Source organism: Phocoena sinus, chromosome 4 (assembly GCF_008692025.1).
Source record: "Phocoena sinus isolate mPhoSin1 chromosome 4, mPhoSin1.pri, whole genome shotgun sequence".
Classification (NCBI taxonomy): domain Eukaryota; kingdom Metazoa; phylum Chordata; class Mammalia; order Artiodactyla; family Phocoenidae; genus Phocoena; species Phocoena sinus.
In genome coordinates, this window is record NC_045766.1 from 15,768,201 (window position 1) to 15,786,861 (window position 18,661).

Below are 18,661 nucleotides of genomic sequence, written 5' to 3' on the forward strand. Positions count from 1 at the left end.
TCTAATTTTAAAGCAAAACAATGGGAAGAAGTACCAAACTGTACTAAACCTTAGATGCCATCTGGTCTGAGCTGAGGGGGAAACTGAGGCCCAGGGAAGGTGAGTGAGGGCCAAAAGCAGGATTTGAACCCAGGCCGTCTATTACCCATTCGGGATTTCTTCCTCTGCCCCACTCTGCTTATTCTCCTGCCTCCCTCCTTACAGATGCTTGGCATTCCATTTAAAGTTAATACAATTCTGAATTCTGTTTTTAATGTTTCCCATAATGCGCTGCCTTGTTATTGGTGGGGTTTATGCTTTAACTTTGGGATCACATCTAGTGTGTGAGCTTTTTACTTCTCTACCTGTGTCCATGGCAGACGCTGCCAATCAATCATGATACTCCTGTCCCCTGAGCCCAGAGGTGGCCCCAGACACCCAGCACAGTACTCCAGGGAGCCATTTCCAATTGAGCACAGATTGGCTCATGAGGCTAAACCAACTTACCGTCTCAGAGAATGGCTCCAAAGAAGGTACCGCAACTTACCGTGGGCGTCTTTCCCTCCAGGCTGCCGGGCTCTTGTGTTTCCATTTTTATCGCCTTGTAAACCTACAATATCCCAAAGGTCAGAAGTAGAGACATTTCAGAAGAAATAGAAATGCAAGCACAGACGATTCTCTGTGTGGGTGTCCTTCTTTCTGACGTCTCCTCTTCACTCTCCCTCTCACAGCCTTCTTGGTCCCATCCCCACCCACCACGGAATTGCTGCTGGGATTGCCCCGGGCTTCCTGCTGAGGAATAGGGAGGACTGACAGCCAGGAACGGGATGACAAGAAAGAGAAGTGCAGTCTGTGAGCAGAGGGAGAATTTGCTTGGGCATCAAGCCTTGCGATTATTCAGTGGGCCTGCCTGGAGCTCTATGTTCCTCCCTCCTCTGGACGCTCCTGCCGTCTTGCACCACAGCTGGGGATCCTGAGAGCACCAGTGAATTCACTACCAGATGACCCCAGGACAAGAACTGACCATGGGCAGCTCATGAAAGGGGGGAGAGGGGAATTATTCCTTGGGAAGGTTCAAGGACAACCAAAGCCTATAAATCCAGGACTGTTAAGGCAGAATGGTCAGCAATTGTTATTAGACTCCACAGGCAACAGGAGAGAATTTCCTGCTGATCTGAAGCCAGGTCAGGAAGATGTGGGTCCCTGTTGGAACCAGGAGGAGCCAGAGGTGGGGAAGCCAAGGCAAGTTTTTCTCTGCCCTTGAAGGCCACTGTAGGCCTTCAAATGTACAGAAGGTTGCAAATGTACATAGGCCACTCTGAGAAACAGTGGGCCTTGTCTTTCTTACACCCACATTTTGTTTCCACCTACATTCTTTGGTAGAGTGATGGGGGTTCAAAAGAGTAGCCAGATTTTTTGTGTACTTACTACACCTGGCTTGTGCATTATTAACGATCTCATTTAAGCTCATGACAATCCTTTGAGGGATGTTGAATTATTTTCCTCCTTTTATACATGAGGAAATTGAGTCCAAAAGAGAGGTAAAGCCACTTGCCTGAGGTCACACAGCTGGGATCTGAATCCAGCCTGTCAACTCGCAGGGCCTGACCTCTCTACACCTGCCTGCCCTCCCGAGGCCCTGGCTGCTGAGGGCTGCAGGACCAGGCAGCCTTGAAGGAGCTGCCTCGGCCCCCGCCATGAGCGGACATGAAGGTTCACTTCGTGAACCTCAGCCTTGGATGTCCTGCAGCCTCCGTTCCTTGGCCGGCACTTCCCCAGGCCCCTGTTTACCCACAGGATGGACAGATGCAGGGAGAGGAACAAGAAGGGAGCAGAGGAGACATCGTGGGTGTGGGTCTGGGCCTGTGCGCACAGCACAGAAGGCAGCCGGGTGCGGTGGTTAAGGGTACAGGCTTCATTAGGACCTGGGTTCTGATCCGCTTCCTAACTGGGTGACTGGCAGCTATTTCACCTCTCTGAGCCTTTGCTGATCTACAAGGTGGGGATAGTACTGGTTCATATCAAAGAGTTAAAAACTCATTGAGTGTACAATGCTTAGCACTGCGCATGCCACTTTTTAGGCAGTCAATAAATGGTGTCCAAAAACAACAGCACTCTTGTGATGAAATTCATCTTTAGCTAAATGCCTTGTGTTACCCACACCTAATGGCAGAGACTTAAGAACAGGGGTTGTTGAGTGTGGAGAAGAGAATGCTCAGGATGAAGCTGTCATGTCTCTGCCTCTTCCCAGTGTGTAGGCCCAGGTCACTCCTCTCCTTCCCCAAGAAGGTGTCCAGGCTGGGCTCTGGCCCTTCCAGCTACCCTCAATCCTCCCTGTCAGCCCTTCACACATGAGTAGCCCTGTACGTACGTACGTTTAGCCAAGGAGAACTTCTTGAGCAGCTGGGGCATGGCATCCTGAGGGTGGACCTCCACAGTCAGCTGTGTCCCTGCAGAGAAATAGGGGGTGATATTCTCAGCCAGACGCTGCCAGGAAAGGGTGCAATGTCTCATGACAGATGTTTGATCAATAAAACACAATTGGTTTTAGAGCTTTCTTTTGAATATGCAAATAATTTTTGTTTACAAAACCAAAAAACAAGAAATAAGTAGACAGTTTCCAGATCTGGGCAAGATGGAGTAAACAAATTCTACCTTGTCTCTCCCACCGAATGCATCTGTAGGCATTGGAAAGAATGCATGGGCTAACTCTTTGAGGACTCCGCAAAGTAAATGATAGGCAAATTGGGAAACAACATTAGAATTTAAAGCATCATCAAATTGGCAGAGTTGACCATTCCCCACCCCCAATGGTATTACCTAGACTGGACTCAAAGGCAGCCCCAAACCCAGCAGTGCACAATGGATGAGAGAAAAAGTGCTCTAAGAGAATCCCTTTTTTTGGCCTGTGGAGTGAGAAAGGGGAACTCTAAGAGTCAGAGTGGGGGAAATCCCCTGTTGTTTTTTTACCCCTTTTTTCCATTATCTCCTGACTCAGCCCCCAGGGAAGTTCTGCTGGTATCAGTGCAGCAGTGAGTTGCGGCGAGCCGCTTCTGACCAGCAGAATGACGAATCACCACACGCTAGATTCTTCTCGCATCACACTTTATTGGAGTACAGCTTGGTTGCGGGCGGATGGAAGGAAGACCCCGTACGCTCGAGCCTGTCTGCTTATATAAGGGCTTAAGGACTCGCGTAAGTCCCTGATTCGTCCGTATGGTTATCGCATTTCGCAAGCCGGACTTTGGATAGGCCACTGCTTCAAAACCTGATTAGCATATTAGGTGCATACGCCCTAGCGGCATACTTAGTGCATGCGTAATGGCTATCCGGCCGCGCCCTACATCTCCCCCTTTTTTCTTTTCGACCATTGCAGCGGACATTGACCTGTACCAGTGCTCATACCGGGGTATGTACACGGTGTACCGGTAGTTTCCGCTTGCATTCGCAGACACCCTCCTGCGTGCAATGCTCGCAATCGAACTGCAGGGTGCAAGGGCTGTCTTCACGTGGCATGGGCTCCTCATGGAGGTGCAATGGTAACGAGACCTCTCCGTGCAGAGGCAGCCCCTAGGGCCGATCCCCTATAGAGGTGCAATGGCGGCAAGGCCCCTCTGTGCAAGGGCGATCATATGTTTTTTAGGGTGGAGAGCCAGGCTGCGGGGGACTCGCCTTCACTGATGGCCACAAGCGCCTGAGTGAGCATTATCCTATCTCGCCGGGTTCGAATGCGAATACGACAGACCAACCAGAGACACAACACTATCCCAAACAGCAGGCTGCGAACAGTCCCACACCCACCCATTCCTTAAAAAAGGAAAATGCTCTAGCTAGCCATGCGGTAAATTCTCCAAGAGTCACTGGATCCACTCTGGTTGCATTCAGCTGTAGGATATTCAACTTCTGCTTAAATATCAACTTCTCCGCCTCGCGGGACCAATTTCCCTTTAGGAATTCTCCAATCTGCTTGCTCTTATTCAGAGCATCCAATCTGTGCTTAGTGGCCTAGCACAAGCCGTATTCATCTCACAACTAGTGGAATACAATACTGGGAGAATGGTACTTTGAGAATGAACGGGGATGGGGACTGGCCAGGTTCGGCTAATTCCCCAAAACGTCTTGATCTCCGCCTTGAGCAGGGGGAAGCTCATCAACAGTATCCAGTCCAGTGTCACTCCTTGAGCGCTCCACATCGTTCTTGGGATTATCTTCCACGACTCTTGTTAACCTTGTCGGGACCCAAATCGGATCTTGATCCTAAACTGGACTACTTAACGGCGGTTCACTCCGTGTGTCGAGTTCTGAATCGGTCCTCCATGCGGGGCGCGCAGGTTCCCGGGTTTCGGCACCACTTGCGGCGAGCCGCTTCTGACCAGCAGAATGACGAATCACCACACGCTAGATTCTTCTCGCATCACACTTTATTGGAGTACAGCTTGGTTTCGGGCGGATGGAAGGAAGACCCCGTACGCTCGAGCCTGTCTGCTTATATAAAGGCTTAAGGACTCGTGTAAGTCCCTGATTCGTCCGTATGGTTATCGCATTTCGCAAGCCGGACTTTGGATAGGCCACTGCTTCAAAACCTGATTAGCATATTAGGTGCATACGCCCTAGCGGCATACTTAGTGCATGCGTAATGGCTATCCGGCCGCGCCCTACAGTGAGTTTGGTGGCCCGGCAGGCACCTAAGACTTTGAGGGGAGGTACCAGTGAAGCTATGATTCCCAAGAGTGTGGGAGAAAATACTCATTGATTTTTTTTCTCTCTTTGTTCTCTGCTGATTGGTTCCAGATGCAGGCAGAATTGTGAGAACTACCCAGAAGAGTGGGGAAACTAAAACCCCAGTTTTGGGGCCAGAGGACTGGGAAGTGGGTCATAAAGAGGAGGGAGCTCAATAAAGAAATTCCATAAAGTTATAGATGAACTCCTGTGGTCACCTCTTCATGGATGGACCTCATTCATGTTGTGCATGCTTTGATCTCATTCTAAGCATCATATCACAGTCTTTGAGAACTAAACTAGGGGGTAGACCGATGCCCAGACTGGCTGCTGGGTGGTGCATGTGCAGGGCAGATCTGTATAGCATTGCAAAGGCTACAATCCCAAATTACTCAGTATAGAGAAACCCTAGAAAATATCAACTTAAAAAGGAAAAGAAAATCAACAGACGCTAACCCCATGATGACACAGATTTTGGAATTATCAGACAAAGACTTTGAAAGAGCCATGATAACCATGCTCTAAAAAGTGAGGGCAAATAGTTTAAAATAAATGGAAAGATACAAAGTATCAGAAAAATGTAGAAGACATAAAGAAGAAAGAAATAAAAATTTTAGAACTGAAAACTACAGTTGTTTAAAAAATTTTCTGGATATACTCAATAGCCAAATAGAGATGACAAAGGAAAGAGTCAGTGAACTTGAACATAGATCAATAGGAATTATTAAGGAAAAACAGAGAAACAGTGAACAGAGCCTCAGGAACTTGTGTGACAATGCCTGAAGATCTAATGTTCATGTCATTGAGATCCCAGAAAGAGAGGAGAAATAGTGTGGTGCAGAAAAAAAATATTTGAAGAAATAATGATAGAATAATCAATAAAACCAAGAGCTGGTTCTTTGAAAAGATCAGTAAAATAGATAAAACTCTAACCAGAGTGACCAAATAAAAAAGAGGTAAGACACAAATCAGGAATCAAGACACCAGTATCAGGAATGAAATGAGTGATATCACTACAGACCCCGTATATATTAAAATAATAATAAGGGAATAGTACACATAACTCTATGAAGAGAAATTCTGCAACTAAAATGAAGTGAACCAATTCCTTGAAAGTTACAAACTACCAAAACTCACCCAATGAGTAGATAACCTGAAGTTTCCTATATGTATTTTTAAAACTGAATTTGTAGTTCAAAATTTTCCAAAAACAAACAAGCAAACAAAAACCAGGCCCAGATGGTTTCACTGGCAAGTTCTAAAAATATTTAAAAAGAAATAACACCAATGACAATTTTTCACAAGATCCTTCAGAAAACAGAAGAGTATCGAATAATTTATATCCTTTTATGATACCAAAACCAGACAAAGACAGTATAAGAAAAGAATATTACAGACCAATATCCCTTATGGACATAAACATAAAAATCCTCAACAAAATATTAGAAAAATAAAATCCAGCAATATAGTAAAAGAATAACATACCACAACCAAGTGTGGTTTACTTTGGGAATGCAAGGCTAATTCAATATTTGAAAATCAATGAATGTAATTCACCATATTAGCAGGCTAAAGAAGAAAACCCACATGATCATATCAACTGATGCAGAAAAAGCATTTGACAAAATTTAACATCCATTCAACAAAACCTCCCAAGAAGCTAGGAATAGAAGGGAACTTCTTAATCTGAGAAAAGGGCATCTACCAAAAACTCAGAGCTAAGAGCATATTTAATAGTGAAAACTGGAATGCTCTCCCCCTAGGATTGGGAATAAGGCATGGATGGCCACTCTTACTGTTCCTAATAAACATTATACTGAAAGTCCTACTCAGTGAAATAGGACAAGAGAAAGAAATAAAAGTCATATAGATCAGAAAGGAAGAAATAAAACTCTTCTATTCACAGATGACATGTCTGTCTACAAAGAAAAATCCCAAATAATCTACAAAAGAATTTCCTAGAACTAAAAAGTAAGTTTAGCATGGTCACAGGATACAAGGTCAGCACCCCAAAATCAATTATATTTGTATTGGCAATAAATGATTAGAAATTGAATTTAAAATTACATATCTCTAAAAATGAAATACTTAAGTATAAATCTCAAAAAAAGTGCAGGAACTCTAGGCTGAAAGCTAAAGAATACAATCACACAAATTAAAGAAGACTTAAATAAGTGGGGAAACATATCATGTTCTGAACTGGAAGTCTCAATATTGTCAAGTTGGCAATTCTCCCTAAATTCATCTATAGATTTAATGCAATTTCAATCAGACTCCTTGGAGGAATTTTACAGATGGTAGATATAGGCAAGATGATTCTGAAATTTAGATGGAAAGGTACAGCAACTAGAATAACCAAACTAATTTTGAAAAAAAATTAAGAGGACTCCAGCTGATTTTAAAATGTACTATAGGACTTCCCTGGTGGCAAAGTGGATGAGGATCCGCCTGCTGATGCAGGGGACATGGGTTTGATCCCTGGTCCGGGAAGATCCCACACGCCACGGAGCAACTAAGCCCGTGCGCCACAACTGCTGAGCCTGTTCTCTGGAGCCTGCGAGCCACAACTACTGAGCCCACGTGCCACAACTACTGAAGCCCGCGCACTAGAGCCCGTGCTCCGCAACAAGAGAAGCCACTGCAATGAGAAGCCTGTGCGCCACAACAAAGAGTAGCCCCTGCTCGCCGCAACTAGCGAAAGCCAGTGCGCAGCAATGAAGACCCAATGCAGCCAAAAATAAATAAATTAATTAAAATCACTTAAAAGGAATAAAAGATGTACTATAAAGCTAGAGCAGGGCTTCCCTGGTGGCGCAGTGGTTGACAGTCCGCCTGCCAATGCAGGGGACACGGGTTCGTGCCCCGGTCCGGGAAGATCCCACGTGCCGTGGAGCGGCTGGGCCTGTGAGCCATGGCTGCTGAGCCCGCGCGTGCGGAGCCTGTGCTCCGCAACGGGAGAGGCCACAACAGTGAGAGGCCTGCGTACCGCAAAAAAAAAAAAAAAGCTAGAGTAATCACAACAGTGTGATATTGGCAAAGGGATAGATATATAGCTCAATGGAACATAACAGCGTTAAGAAACAGACCCACGCAAATATGGCAAATTGATTTTTTACAAAAGTGCAAGGACAACCCGATTAGAAAATGGGAAAAAAAATAGATATATCACCAAATAAGATGTTCAACATCTTGTTGTTGTTCAACATGATTAGTCATTAGGAAAATGCAAATTGAAAGCAGAATGAGATATCACACCTATTAGAAGACCAATAATAAAAAAAATAGTGGCAATACTATATGCTGACAAGTATATGCAGGTGGAATTGTAAAATGATACCGCAGTTTGGCAGTTTCTTATAAAACAAAACATGTACTTAACACATGACTCAACAATTACACTTTTGGGCTTTTATCCCAGAGAAATGAAAACTCATGCTCACACAAAGACATATACACAAATGTTTATAGAAGTTCTATTCATAACTACCCCAAACTGGAAACAACCTAAATGTCCTTCAATGGGTGAATGGATAAACACTTTGTGGTATATCTATATCAAGCTGTACTTCTCAACAATTCTCTTAGGAATGAATGATGGGAGGATGTCTCTACAAAGAGTCTGCACAAGAGACTTTTTGGGGTGACAGAACTTCCCTGTATTCTGATTGTGGTGGTGGTGACGTGAATCTGTGCATGTGTTAAAACTCATAGAACTCCACACCAGAAAATCCAATTTTACTGTATGTTAATTTAAATGAAGATAAAAATTTAAAAATACAAACCAAACACCAAAGTCAAAGCAGAATGAAAACAAAACAAAAACTTGTATGATACAGAAAGATGTAAAAATAGAAGGTGACACTTAAAAGCAGGATTATAATAAACATGCTTTTTGTATCCTGCTTTCTTCACTTAAGTCTTTACATGTCAGTGAATATAGTCATCTTCACAAGTCATCATTTTAAATGGCTGCATAATACTCTATTCTATAAATGGTTTATAATCATTATAAGCAATCCCTTTTTTTGGATAGTTAACATGTCCCGAATATTTTGCTATTTAAACAGTGATGTGATGAACATTCTGATACACACTGCTTTACACACTCTTCACATCAATTCCTTCAAATACATTCTTAAACATGGATCAAAAGGTATGGAGATTTTTAAGGCTTTTGTTAGATACTAGCAAACTTTTCACATGAATGATTTCACGTTTACGATCCTATCAACAGTGCAAGAGAATGCCTATTTTGCTCATCCTTGCTGTGTTTGATGGCAAAATTGGCCACAATATTTTGCACTTCTTCCTAAGAAGAGGTCTTTTATTCCTTCCCTCACATTTGGCCCAGCCTAATGATGTGATCTAGCCAGTTAGCATGTGGTAGAAGTGATGCTGTGCAAGCTCCGAGCCTAGGCCTAGAGACTTTGCCGCTGCCACTTCCATTCTTGGGATTCCAGCCACAACTGCCATGTGACTGCACCCAGGCTAGCCTCCTGGAGGATGACAGACCACGTGGAGCAGAGCAGAGCCATCTCAGGTGAGGCCACTCTAGACCAGCTGCTCTCCAGCCAACCCTCCAACTGACCACACACATTAAAGAGCCCAGCCAAGACCTGCGCTCAGCCAGGTGTGGCTCAGACGAGAATATCCAGCCAACCTGTACACTTGTAAGCTGGTAATTGTTTTAAGCCACTGAGTTGTGGTGGTTTGTAATGTAAAAATAGAGTACCAGTACACTCACTGACATTTGATTGTTATTAATCCTTTACATTTTTATCAATGAACAATGACATCTCATTGTTTTTGTGTATTTCTTTAATTTTCAGTGTATTTTTCATATACTTATTTGCCATTTTAAATCTTATTTAATGAATCACCTATTTGCCTATTAATGCGTTATTTTTTCCCTGTTGATTTTGTAAGAGCTCTTTTTACTAACCCTTTGCCTGTTAAATGCGTTTTCACAGAATAACAATACTGACTTTCCTGTGTAGCTCATGAACTTGCTCTGCATGCCAAAGAGGGTAATTCTCAAACAATTTTAAAAGATACAATGTGGCCTCCCGAGGGATTACTTTAAAGGGGTTAATATTCATTTTGAGTGTAGTTTCTAGCACATTCACTGTCAAAGAAAATCAGCCTGCGACTTGACAAGACGTTAAGCCTTTCAGAGTTCAAAGCATCATTCAGCTCTGGTCACAGGATCGGGTACCATCGCCATGGGCAGCCAACTCTGCCTGTGTGTCTTCCCACGATGCACGAGGCACAGCCTGCTCACCTCTGCCTTTGCACTTTCTCCCCCAGAGACACTCGGAGTCAGTTTTCAAAGTGGGTGCCAAGCTGTACTTGGCTGCCAGATTCCTTATGAGAAAAATGCCCACTTTCTCCCCTTTTGTAGTTCGCAACACACAATGCTCTGAGAAGTCCTGCAGAAGTCTACTGGACCCAGTACTATTTTATCAAACAAAATCTGGGAAATGCTGAGCTGCAACGATCTCCAAAAGTGGAGGGAAGCTGCAAAACTGACCCACCTGTTGGTTTAGGGCTCAACAACAAACCTCTTCCCCAAACTTCTCCTAACGTCCGGGTACTTCCAACCACTCCAATCCAGCCACGTCGCTCTGTCAGAGAATGAGCAAGCCGAAAAACAAAATACTCTTTAAGCCCTTCCGAGGTGGTCTCACGCCGGGAACTCGCCCTGGCCGGAAGCTCCACCCATCACTGTTTCTCATCCCTTCCTGCTTCCTGCACTGCCTCTTCTCTCTCCCCTCTGACGCCCAGCATCGTCCTGAGGCCCACTCCTGGCTCTGCCCCGAAGTGGCGCTGCCGATTATCGCTCCCCTCCACGTCTCCCTGATGGGTGTGGGAGTGTGATTCCCGCTCTCATTCACAGCTGTGTAAGAGCCCTTCCGGGAGGCTTCTCTGCTCTACACAGGCCTGGGTCTGGGCATGCTGTCCCCAGGTGAGCAGGGTCACAGTACCCGTGCTTCCTAAAGGTGTGAAGTGCTAAGAGTTTGCTGACTACAACATTCCTGTATCAAATAAGACTCTTAATTTATGGAAAAAAATTAATTTGGCCAATGATAAAGAGTGGAGCATTATTTGGAGCACCATTTAAAGTGAGATCTAAACCCTAAGTGCAGTCAGATACCATGACACTAATCTTAGTCACATCTAAACCCAAAGCAGCCCCTTCCTGGGATTTCTGGTCACCTGGCTGGCTCTCTCATGGCACCCCTCCCCACTTCTACTGGTTGTCACCCAAACAACATTTTCTGAAGCTGAAACTTTGGCTGTCTTAGTAAAAGTGTATTAGCGATTATTTTCTGCTACATCTGAGAAGTGGTTCCCAGGCCCTTTTCCCGGATGCTACGGGCTCTGCTTCTGTCTCCCCACCCTCGCAGACGTGGAGATGCAGCAGGCAAGCCCAGGCCCGTCCACTGGCCTGCTGCCCTGGGCCTGCCTTCTACCCTGTCAGGAGAGTCCTCCCACGCGAGAGCTTATCTCCAGGTCTCTGCGGCTTTGAATCAGGCTTTGTCTAAAGGCCTAATTTGCTCAGAATTCCTAATGCAGAGACGGCAAACAGATTTCGTGTTGTTCATTAACTCTGACTGATTGGAAGTGGCTGCCTGGAGCGCTTATCAATTAGCAAAGATTGTCAGGTATGTGCGTGTGTATGTGAATGTGTGTGTGTGAGTGTGCACACACACACGTGGGTGTATATCAGTGTGTGGAGGCTGCAGGATTCACATCAGATGTTTGCCATCATTGACTTAAGGTGGTCCTTAATGCTCTCCGTAACTGGCTGCCTGCCGCCTTTACAACCTGGATCTTCTGCCTTGGAATTTTTTCCTGCAGTAGCTGAGAGTCAGAAACCCTCAGCTAAAGCATTTGTAATTATTAAAAAAATGACCCTTAAACAGCCCCTGGCTGGGTGTTCAACAGAGGTTTCTACCCAGAGTATGGCAGTCAGCTTTAGTGCCGGAAGCGTAAGCTCTGACATCCCAGGAACAGTGAGCTGAATGATGACCCGGGACGGTCCATCTCTGTAGATCCCGTACCGGGTACTGCAGTGGCTCTAGTCGTGGGATGACAGAGAGTGTGCAGAGCTCAGGGCCAAGACCTCAGGGGCACCCGTCAGGGGGTGATGAAGGGCATCTCCTGCAGCCCTGACTGACCCTGGCTTCCACTGGGCTCTTGAAAACCCAGGGCCATTCATGATTCTTTCTGCAGAATGGAGCTCGACAGGGATGTCACAAGTCTGGAAACACGGCAGTTGGAGCCTAGTGCATGCGTGATCCAAGAAGGCACAGAGTGTCTGCGTGGGGATGAGGGTGGGTGACCTGGAAGGATGAGGTCTCAACCCAAATCTGATTCGTCACGAATAACTTTTGGGGCCTGAGGTCACTGGGGCTCCTGTGATTGTTCCCCTCTCACTCAACGCACACACCCGTTGCAGATGAACCCTCCAAAGCCCTCTTCCGCACGAAGATCCAAGATTCCAGTGATCTTTCCGTCACCTGTCGCATGAAGTTACCACACCCGGTGTCGCTCTGCTGGGAGCTCTTACCCGGAGGCCGCATGACCCGCTGCTCCACCGCCTCCCTTACTCAGATGTCACCTTCCCAGGGAGGCCTTTCTCAATCACTCTATTTTAAATCATTCCCTGTGGTAGCTGCATGATGGCCCTTAAAGCTATCCATGTCCTAATTCTGGGAACCTGTGAAAGTTACCTTATATGGCAAAGGGGACTCTGCAGATGTGATTCGCTTAAGAATCTCGGGATAGGAAGGCAATCCTGGATTATCCGGGTGGGCCCAATGTCATCACCAGTATTCTTATAAAACAGAGGGGAATGCATCTACTTTATGGAGAGAAGGCAACGCGATAGTGGAAGTGGAGATTGGAGTGATGCAGCTACAAGTTGGCAAGTGCCAGCAGCCTCTAGAAGCCGGCAGAGTCAAGGAAAAGGTTCTTACCCAGAGCCTCCAAAAGGAAAGGAACCTGCCTGCCAACCGAGAGACTGACTAGCCCAGTGAGGCTGACTTGGGACTTGTCGTCTCAGAACTGTTAAAGAGAATACATCTGTGTTAAGCTACCAAGTTTGTGACAATGTGTTACAGCAGCCGTAGGAAACTAATACACACCCATGTGCACCCCCCCATCCCCCTTCCTGCTTTATTTTCTCCCCCAGCCTTATCTGACACCTTGCATTTTTCTTGTTAGGGTCATCTGTCTCCCTCGCTAGGTGTCAGCTCCGCAGGGACAGGACCCTTTGTCTGTTGTGTTCTCTGATGGATCCCCAGTGCCGGCATCCAGAGCTGCTTTTTGTGGAATGGACGGATCAGCATCATTGTGGACTCTGGCTCAGCCCCAGAGCAGGGCAGCCTCTCCCTCGCTGTGGTCCAGGCTCCCTTAAGACCTGGGGCGTCCCATCCTATCCCAACCTACAATGGACCCTCTCCTGTTTGTTGGATGCCAAGGCGACTCTCCTTCCTGCCCTCTGGAAGCCTCAGATACTGGGAGGTGGCACGTGAATGGCCCATGAGAGCCAGGGTATGGTGTGCCAGGTGAGGCTCTGGAGAGTGGCAGGCCCCATCCCACTAGTCCCACCCCACAGGTCTGACAGGAGCACCCCGCTGGGGGACTGCAGCATCCCCAGTCTCAGACTCCTCCTCTGTAAACAGGAATAACTCCATGACCCCATCAGGGATGTGGCCAGAACTAAGCGAGAGAAGTGGTTGCTAATCCACTCTCACTCTAGTGAGGTGTCACTTACTCTTATTTGGGGTGAGCTGTGCTGCTAGGTCCATTTCAGAGAAGCAGGGGGCCTGGGTTTGTCCTGCAGCCATAGTCCCAGGAATTCTGCCCTAAATGGATACTGACCTAGATTGCAAGGACAGCTGGCCACCTCCTGCTGGGAACTTGAGCTGACAGGCCCTTCCTCACTACCTGCCAGTGCCTTTCCCTGGGGATGGTGGGTTAGCCGGTGTCTCAGACAGCGATTCCCCGAGGACCTCCGAATCCTCCAGGGCATCCTCCTTCCACACTGCACCCTGGACGTAACCCTTACAGATTAGGACATCAGTGCTGAGAGCACCAGTGGTGACATCTTGGGGCTGAGTCTACGAGAGCTCTCAGGCACCAGGCCCTGAGCAGAAAAACCGGGGTAGCAGGAGGGGAGGTTAGTGAGGGTGGGGGGGAGTGGAGGTCTCTAACCTGGCCTCTCCTCCAGCTGTAGCTGTGGAGCCATCCCATCTCTACCCCTCCGTGCTCTCAGATCCAGTCACCTGCAGAGTCTGCACGGGGCTGCCCTTGCCTGCCCTCCCTGAGCCCCCAGGACCCATCCTGGCAAAGTGAGGATTCTTGAGGAAGGGCTCTCTCACTCCCCATTGCTGAGTTAAACTTGTCCCTGGGTGGAAGGGCCTGGAAGGCTCAGCCTCTGGAGGAGAGGCCAGGGAACCGCCGTGACTCAGTGGGAGGGAAGGCTTGCACACGGCGAGCCAGTAGGGGGAGGCCAGTTTCTACGAGAAGCAGAGCTGTGAGAAGTGTAACAGCTGAGGCCCTGGTGGTGGTTGGGGGGTGGGTGGGGCCGGGGGGGCAGGGAGGGGGTCAGGCGGCTCCCGCTCTGACTCTTGCTGGCCATGTGATCTTGGACGAAAGAAAACCTTTCTAAGCCTCAGCTCACTCATCTGCGAAATGAAGGTAGTAAGAGTACCGATCAAATACGACTGTTGTGAGGCAAAATCCACACGAGAATGATCATGTACGCGGTCTGGCAGGGTGCCTGACGTGAAGTTGGCACTCAGCAAATGTTAGGTATAGTGATGACAACCAGGGTGATGATGGTGGCAGCAGTGCATGCTGGAGCCCGAGGACTTTACTTCTCTGTTCCATGACACATGCAGCCTCTCACTGTTTTCCATGGCATGTGGGAGAGGAGAAGGGTGCTCCGGCATCCCCAGGACAGAGAGGCCCCTGCTCCCCACGGTCTGGGCTCTGCACCTGCCGTCTCTGGCCAGGACAGTAGATCCGGGCACACAGGAGCTGGGGCAGAGGTCACAGGCAGTGGCGGAACCTTACCTTGGTTGTCGTAGGAGGTGATGACCTGGGTCTGCTGGGCGTGCTGCTTCTCCGCCAGGTTTCCTATTTAAGGAAGACAGAGGGAACTGCAGTGACCACTGGGCCCACGGTGGGGTGGATTTTTCCCCAGGCAGAGGAGAGAGCTGCCAGGCTTGGTCTAAACACGTGTGAATCAGCAGAGTCACACACCTGAACACAGGCAAGTGACCGGGAGCCCGTGTACGCACAGCCTCACGCTCTCGGCAGGTGCCGGCAGAGGCTGGGTTTTTCTAGAGAAGCTGGGGACGCCTCCCATGGGCTAAGTGACCACAGCCCCTGACTTTGCTGCAGCCGGGCCCAGTTCCCAAAGTGCATAGGAATGCCCCGCTGATCTCCACACCTTTCTTTGGAACAGCCAGGGAGGCTCCTATCCTGATTACGGGCCTGAAGCTTCGACTGGTTAACTTTGCCAAAGACCCCACAGCCAGGTGAGACCCGGGACTTGAACCCAAGTCTCCAGCCTCTTGCCTCCCTCTGAGAGGAATGGGGGGGGTGAGGGTACCCTGCCACCTACTGTAGCCTAGGAGCTGGGGTGCTTGCAGTTTGGTTCAGTTTCACAGACATTTGCAGGGCACCTGCTCTGCAGGGTGAATGCTCTCCATGCACTGGCGATATTCATGTCCCGGGACACAGAGCTGTCCTCAGAGCCTAGTGGAGCCAGGCTGCTGTGGAGAGATGCCCAGCTGCTGCCATAGGCCGTGGAGGGGGAACCCACAGGCTTATCTGCCCCTCCTACAGGAAGCACCGCCTTCCCTCCATCTTTCCCGTTACAGCTGCTGTGGTGGCCTGGTCTTGCCCTTGAACCTCTCTGCTTCAGAGGGGTCGGGGAAGGGCCACTAACACCCTGGCCTGCCATCTTCTCCCCTGGTCTCCCACTGGGCTGCAGAAAGGCTGTTGGGCCTGTCACTGGAAGTGACCACTGGCACCTGTGCCTGGACCTGGTGCAAGCACTCAGGGGCACTGGCCTGACCTGGTTCCATTCGTACGACATCCCTTGTGTACCCAACCAGATCTGTCACTCAGCGTTTCCCATGCCTGGGCTCCGGCAGAAGCCAGTCAGGGTGGATGGGTGGGTGGGTCACTGAGCTGTGCTGGACGTGCGATCTTCCTGGCTGGGAAGCACATCCTCTCCAGCCTTCTCTATAAGCAGGCCCAGCCAGGACCCTTAGCCCCCACCGGGCTGAGGTCGGTTGGTTGGCCAAGGGCCAGGACCGCCGTGTGTGCCAACCCAGGGTGATGCAGTATGCTGGGCTGGAGCTCCAGGCCAGACCCAGGCGAGGACAGGGCAGCTGCCTCCTGCGGGCACAGCTGGCCGCATCCCTGCTCTGCTGGCTGATGGAAGAAATAGGATCTGGGAAGGGAATCCTCAAGGAGGACGATTGGCTGGCATAGCTGCTGTGGGCTATTTATAGTCAGGGTTGCACAGTTGGTTTCCCTGTAGCTGTGGGGTGTTAGTCCCTGTGCTGCTAGGCAGACTTCGGCCAGGACCAAGGAAAGCAGCCAATCACAGCAGGGGAAGCCCGTTGCCGGGCAAGCTGGTGGCTCAGCCCAAACACCTGCTGCTTGGAAAAGTTTGGAGTACTCGGGCTCCCCCCAGCCTGCCAACGCCCCAGCCCAAGGAGTGCACAGTGCAGAAAGAGGGGGGACATGTGCCCTTTTGGACCAACCCCACGTTCAGCCACATTTGTGCACACTCCACCAAGCACAAGCCATCAGCTGCTTCCTTCTCAGATGAAAGCCATCCAGTTACCAGGGCTGGGTGCCTTGGGCACCAGCAAGGCAAGTATGTACCCAGGACCTCACCATCAGAAAACACAGAAAGAAGCTGGAATTTTAACCTCTGCACGGATGCAAGCATGCCACTCGAAAAAATAAATAGAATTTGACTTAGTAAATTTTAAATGGCGTTATGTTGGTGGAGTGGTGGAACCATCATCTTTCCCAGGCTCAAGGCTTCTGTGCGGCCTCTCTCCAGCCCTGCACTTACCTGAAACTTTCAGTTCTTGGGTGGAATTGCAAGAACTATAATCATTCCCTTTATTGGCTGGTACATTGTACTAAGACCCACTTCATGTCTTAAGGAAGAGTCTTGTAAGAGTTATCCCGTCTCTTTGTGTTTTGTTATATTTTTCCACTAAACTTCCCCCAAACCAGGGACCCCGAAGACGGTAAAAAGAGGATGAATTCAGTATATTTCAATCCTATCCTGAGGACTGATAACATTAATAACATGCCCGAGAAGCCATAAGATGAATTTCCAACAACTCAGGCAAAGTAAGAGCTGCAACAAACACAGATGCAGTGTCTCTTTCCTCCCACGTGGCCCGCCTGCCCTCCACCCACCCGCACACTGGCCGAGCACGCCTCCCTGCACGGGCTGCTATGTGCTTCTGTGGCTGTCAGGTGTCTGGAGGTCTGATTCTTACTGTAATTCTCAAGAGCCCACAGCACAGTTTCACTAACCTTGGCGTCTGCTTAGGTAGAGCTGGAGCTGGTGCGTCTACCATCTGATGGCCCCGTATCAAGGTTTAGGAAGCCATCCCACCCACGCATGCCCATCAGCCAGGACTCAGAGGGTGGTCCTTGGTGGGCGGGTGTCTTGAGGATGAGTTATCTCCATGCACAGTGCAGGGGACACAGGCAAGCTCTTCACCTCCAGGGTGCTGAGACTCGGCTGTGGTGAATGGCATTATGATGCAATCATTCTAACATGGCCCCAGGAGGGCAGGCACTCCCGACTGTCCCGTTCACTGTTCCATCTCCAACAATTAGAACCCTTCCCGGCACAAAGTAATCACTGTCAACCTTTACTGAGGGAATGAATGCATGAATTTACTTTTAGAAGTTCATCCTCCCCTTTTGTTACTGTCAGAAGGATGGCAGAGCATAGGTGCTCTGCTTTGTTCAATTGGGGTCCTGTTTCCCCATTTGTGGAGGGTCATGGGGGCGTGGATCCCTTCCTACTGGCATTTGATGAGTCAGTCATCCGATCCTGGGGCTCACACAGTTGGAATCTGACTGAATCCCCTACTGGGGCTCGGGGAATAGAGGTCTGATTCTTACTGGAATTCTCACATGCCCACAGTGCAGTTCCACAGTGTTTGTTCCTGGAGGCCGGGCTTACAAATCTCACAATAAGGGCACAGAATAAGGCCCAGTATAACGGTTCATGCATGGCATGGTCAGAGAAATTCTGGGCCTGCAGGGGGAAAGACAGCTGGCACCATAAAGAGGCTTTGGAAGCTGATTTCTTCAGATCTTATTGTATTCTGGATCCCAGGCCAGGAGCCACAGAACCCTTGAGTGGCATCTCCCGAGGCCTTGAGTAACACCACCCAAGGCGGGCTGCTCTCTTCTCTGTTCAGAAATATTTTCAAAAGATGGGTGCCCCAAGATGCGTGGGATGCATGACCTGGGAAGCCCCACCTCCCATGGGAACACACCCAAACCCACCATCCCATATGATGCTAAGTTCTTTATAGCTCAGTCAGCGAACAAGTGGGTGCTCAGGGTTATAGCATCGCTCCGCCTGCCTCCCCGCACACCCTCCAGGAAATTGGTGGACCTGTTGCTGAGGAAAATTTTCCAGGGTCACAGAGGCCTGGCTGCATCACAAGCAGCCACTGAGTGGTTAGATGTCTGGACTGGTCCTCAAGCAAGTGAAACCCAGTGCTTCCAGGCATTTTTCAGCGTGTTGAATTCCAGAGATCGAAAAGAAAACAAAATGAAAATGAGAGAATTTACCATGTAGGTCATTTCTTTCTAATTTCTGCCATCTCCGGATTCCGTTTCCAACACCTTGAAGCCCTGTGAAGTAACAAGGACCGGCGTGAGGCTC

General features: G+C 48.7%; 1 protein-coding gene across 3 annotated transcripts in view; it reads right to left on the reverse strand.

The window, feature by feature from the left end:
• The window catches only part of KY (kyphoscoliosis peptidase), a 46,811-nt gene that overhangs the window by 24,765 nt on the left and 3,385 nt on the right, over positions 1 to 18,661 (reverse strand). Inside the window, exons 2-5 of one of the 3 annotated variants that reach the window (XM_032631178.1) lie at positions 18,568 to 18,630; positions 14,785 to 14,847; positions 2,355 to 2,429; positions 527 to 589 (exon numbers count right to left, since the gene is read on the reverse strand). In XM_032631178.1, the coding sequence (XP_032487069.1) occupies positions 527 to 589; positions 2,355 to 2,429; positions 14,785 to 14,847; positions 18,568 to 18,630 (264 nt within the window). Of the gene's footprint in view, positions 1 to 526; positions 590 to 2,339; positions 2,430 to 14,784; positions 14,848 to 18,567; positions 18,631 to 18,661 lie in introns of all 3 variants that reach the window. The other 2 variants (XM_032631180.1, XM_032631179.1) reach the window with 2 other exon arrangements.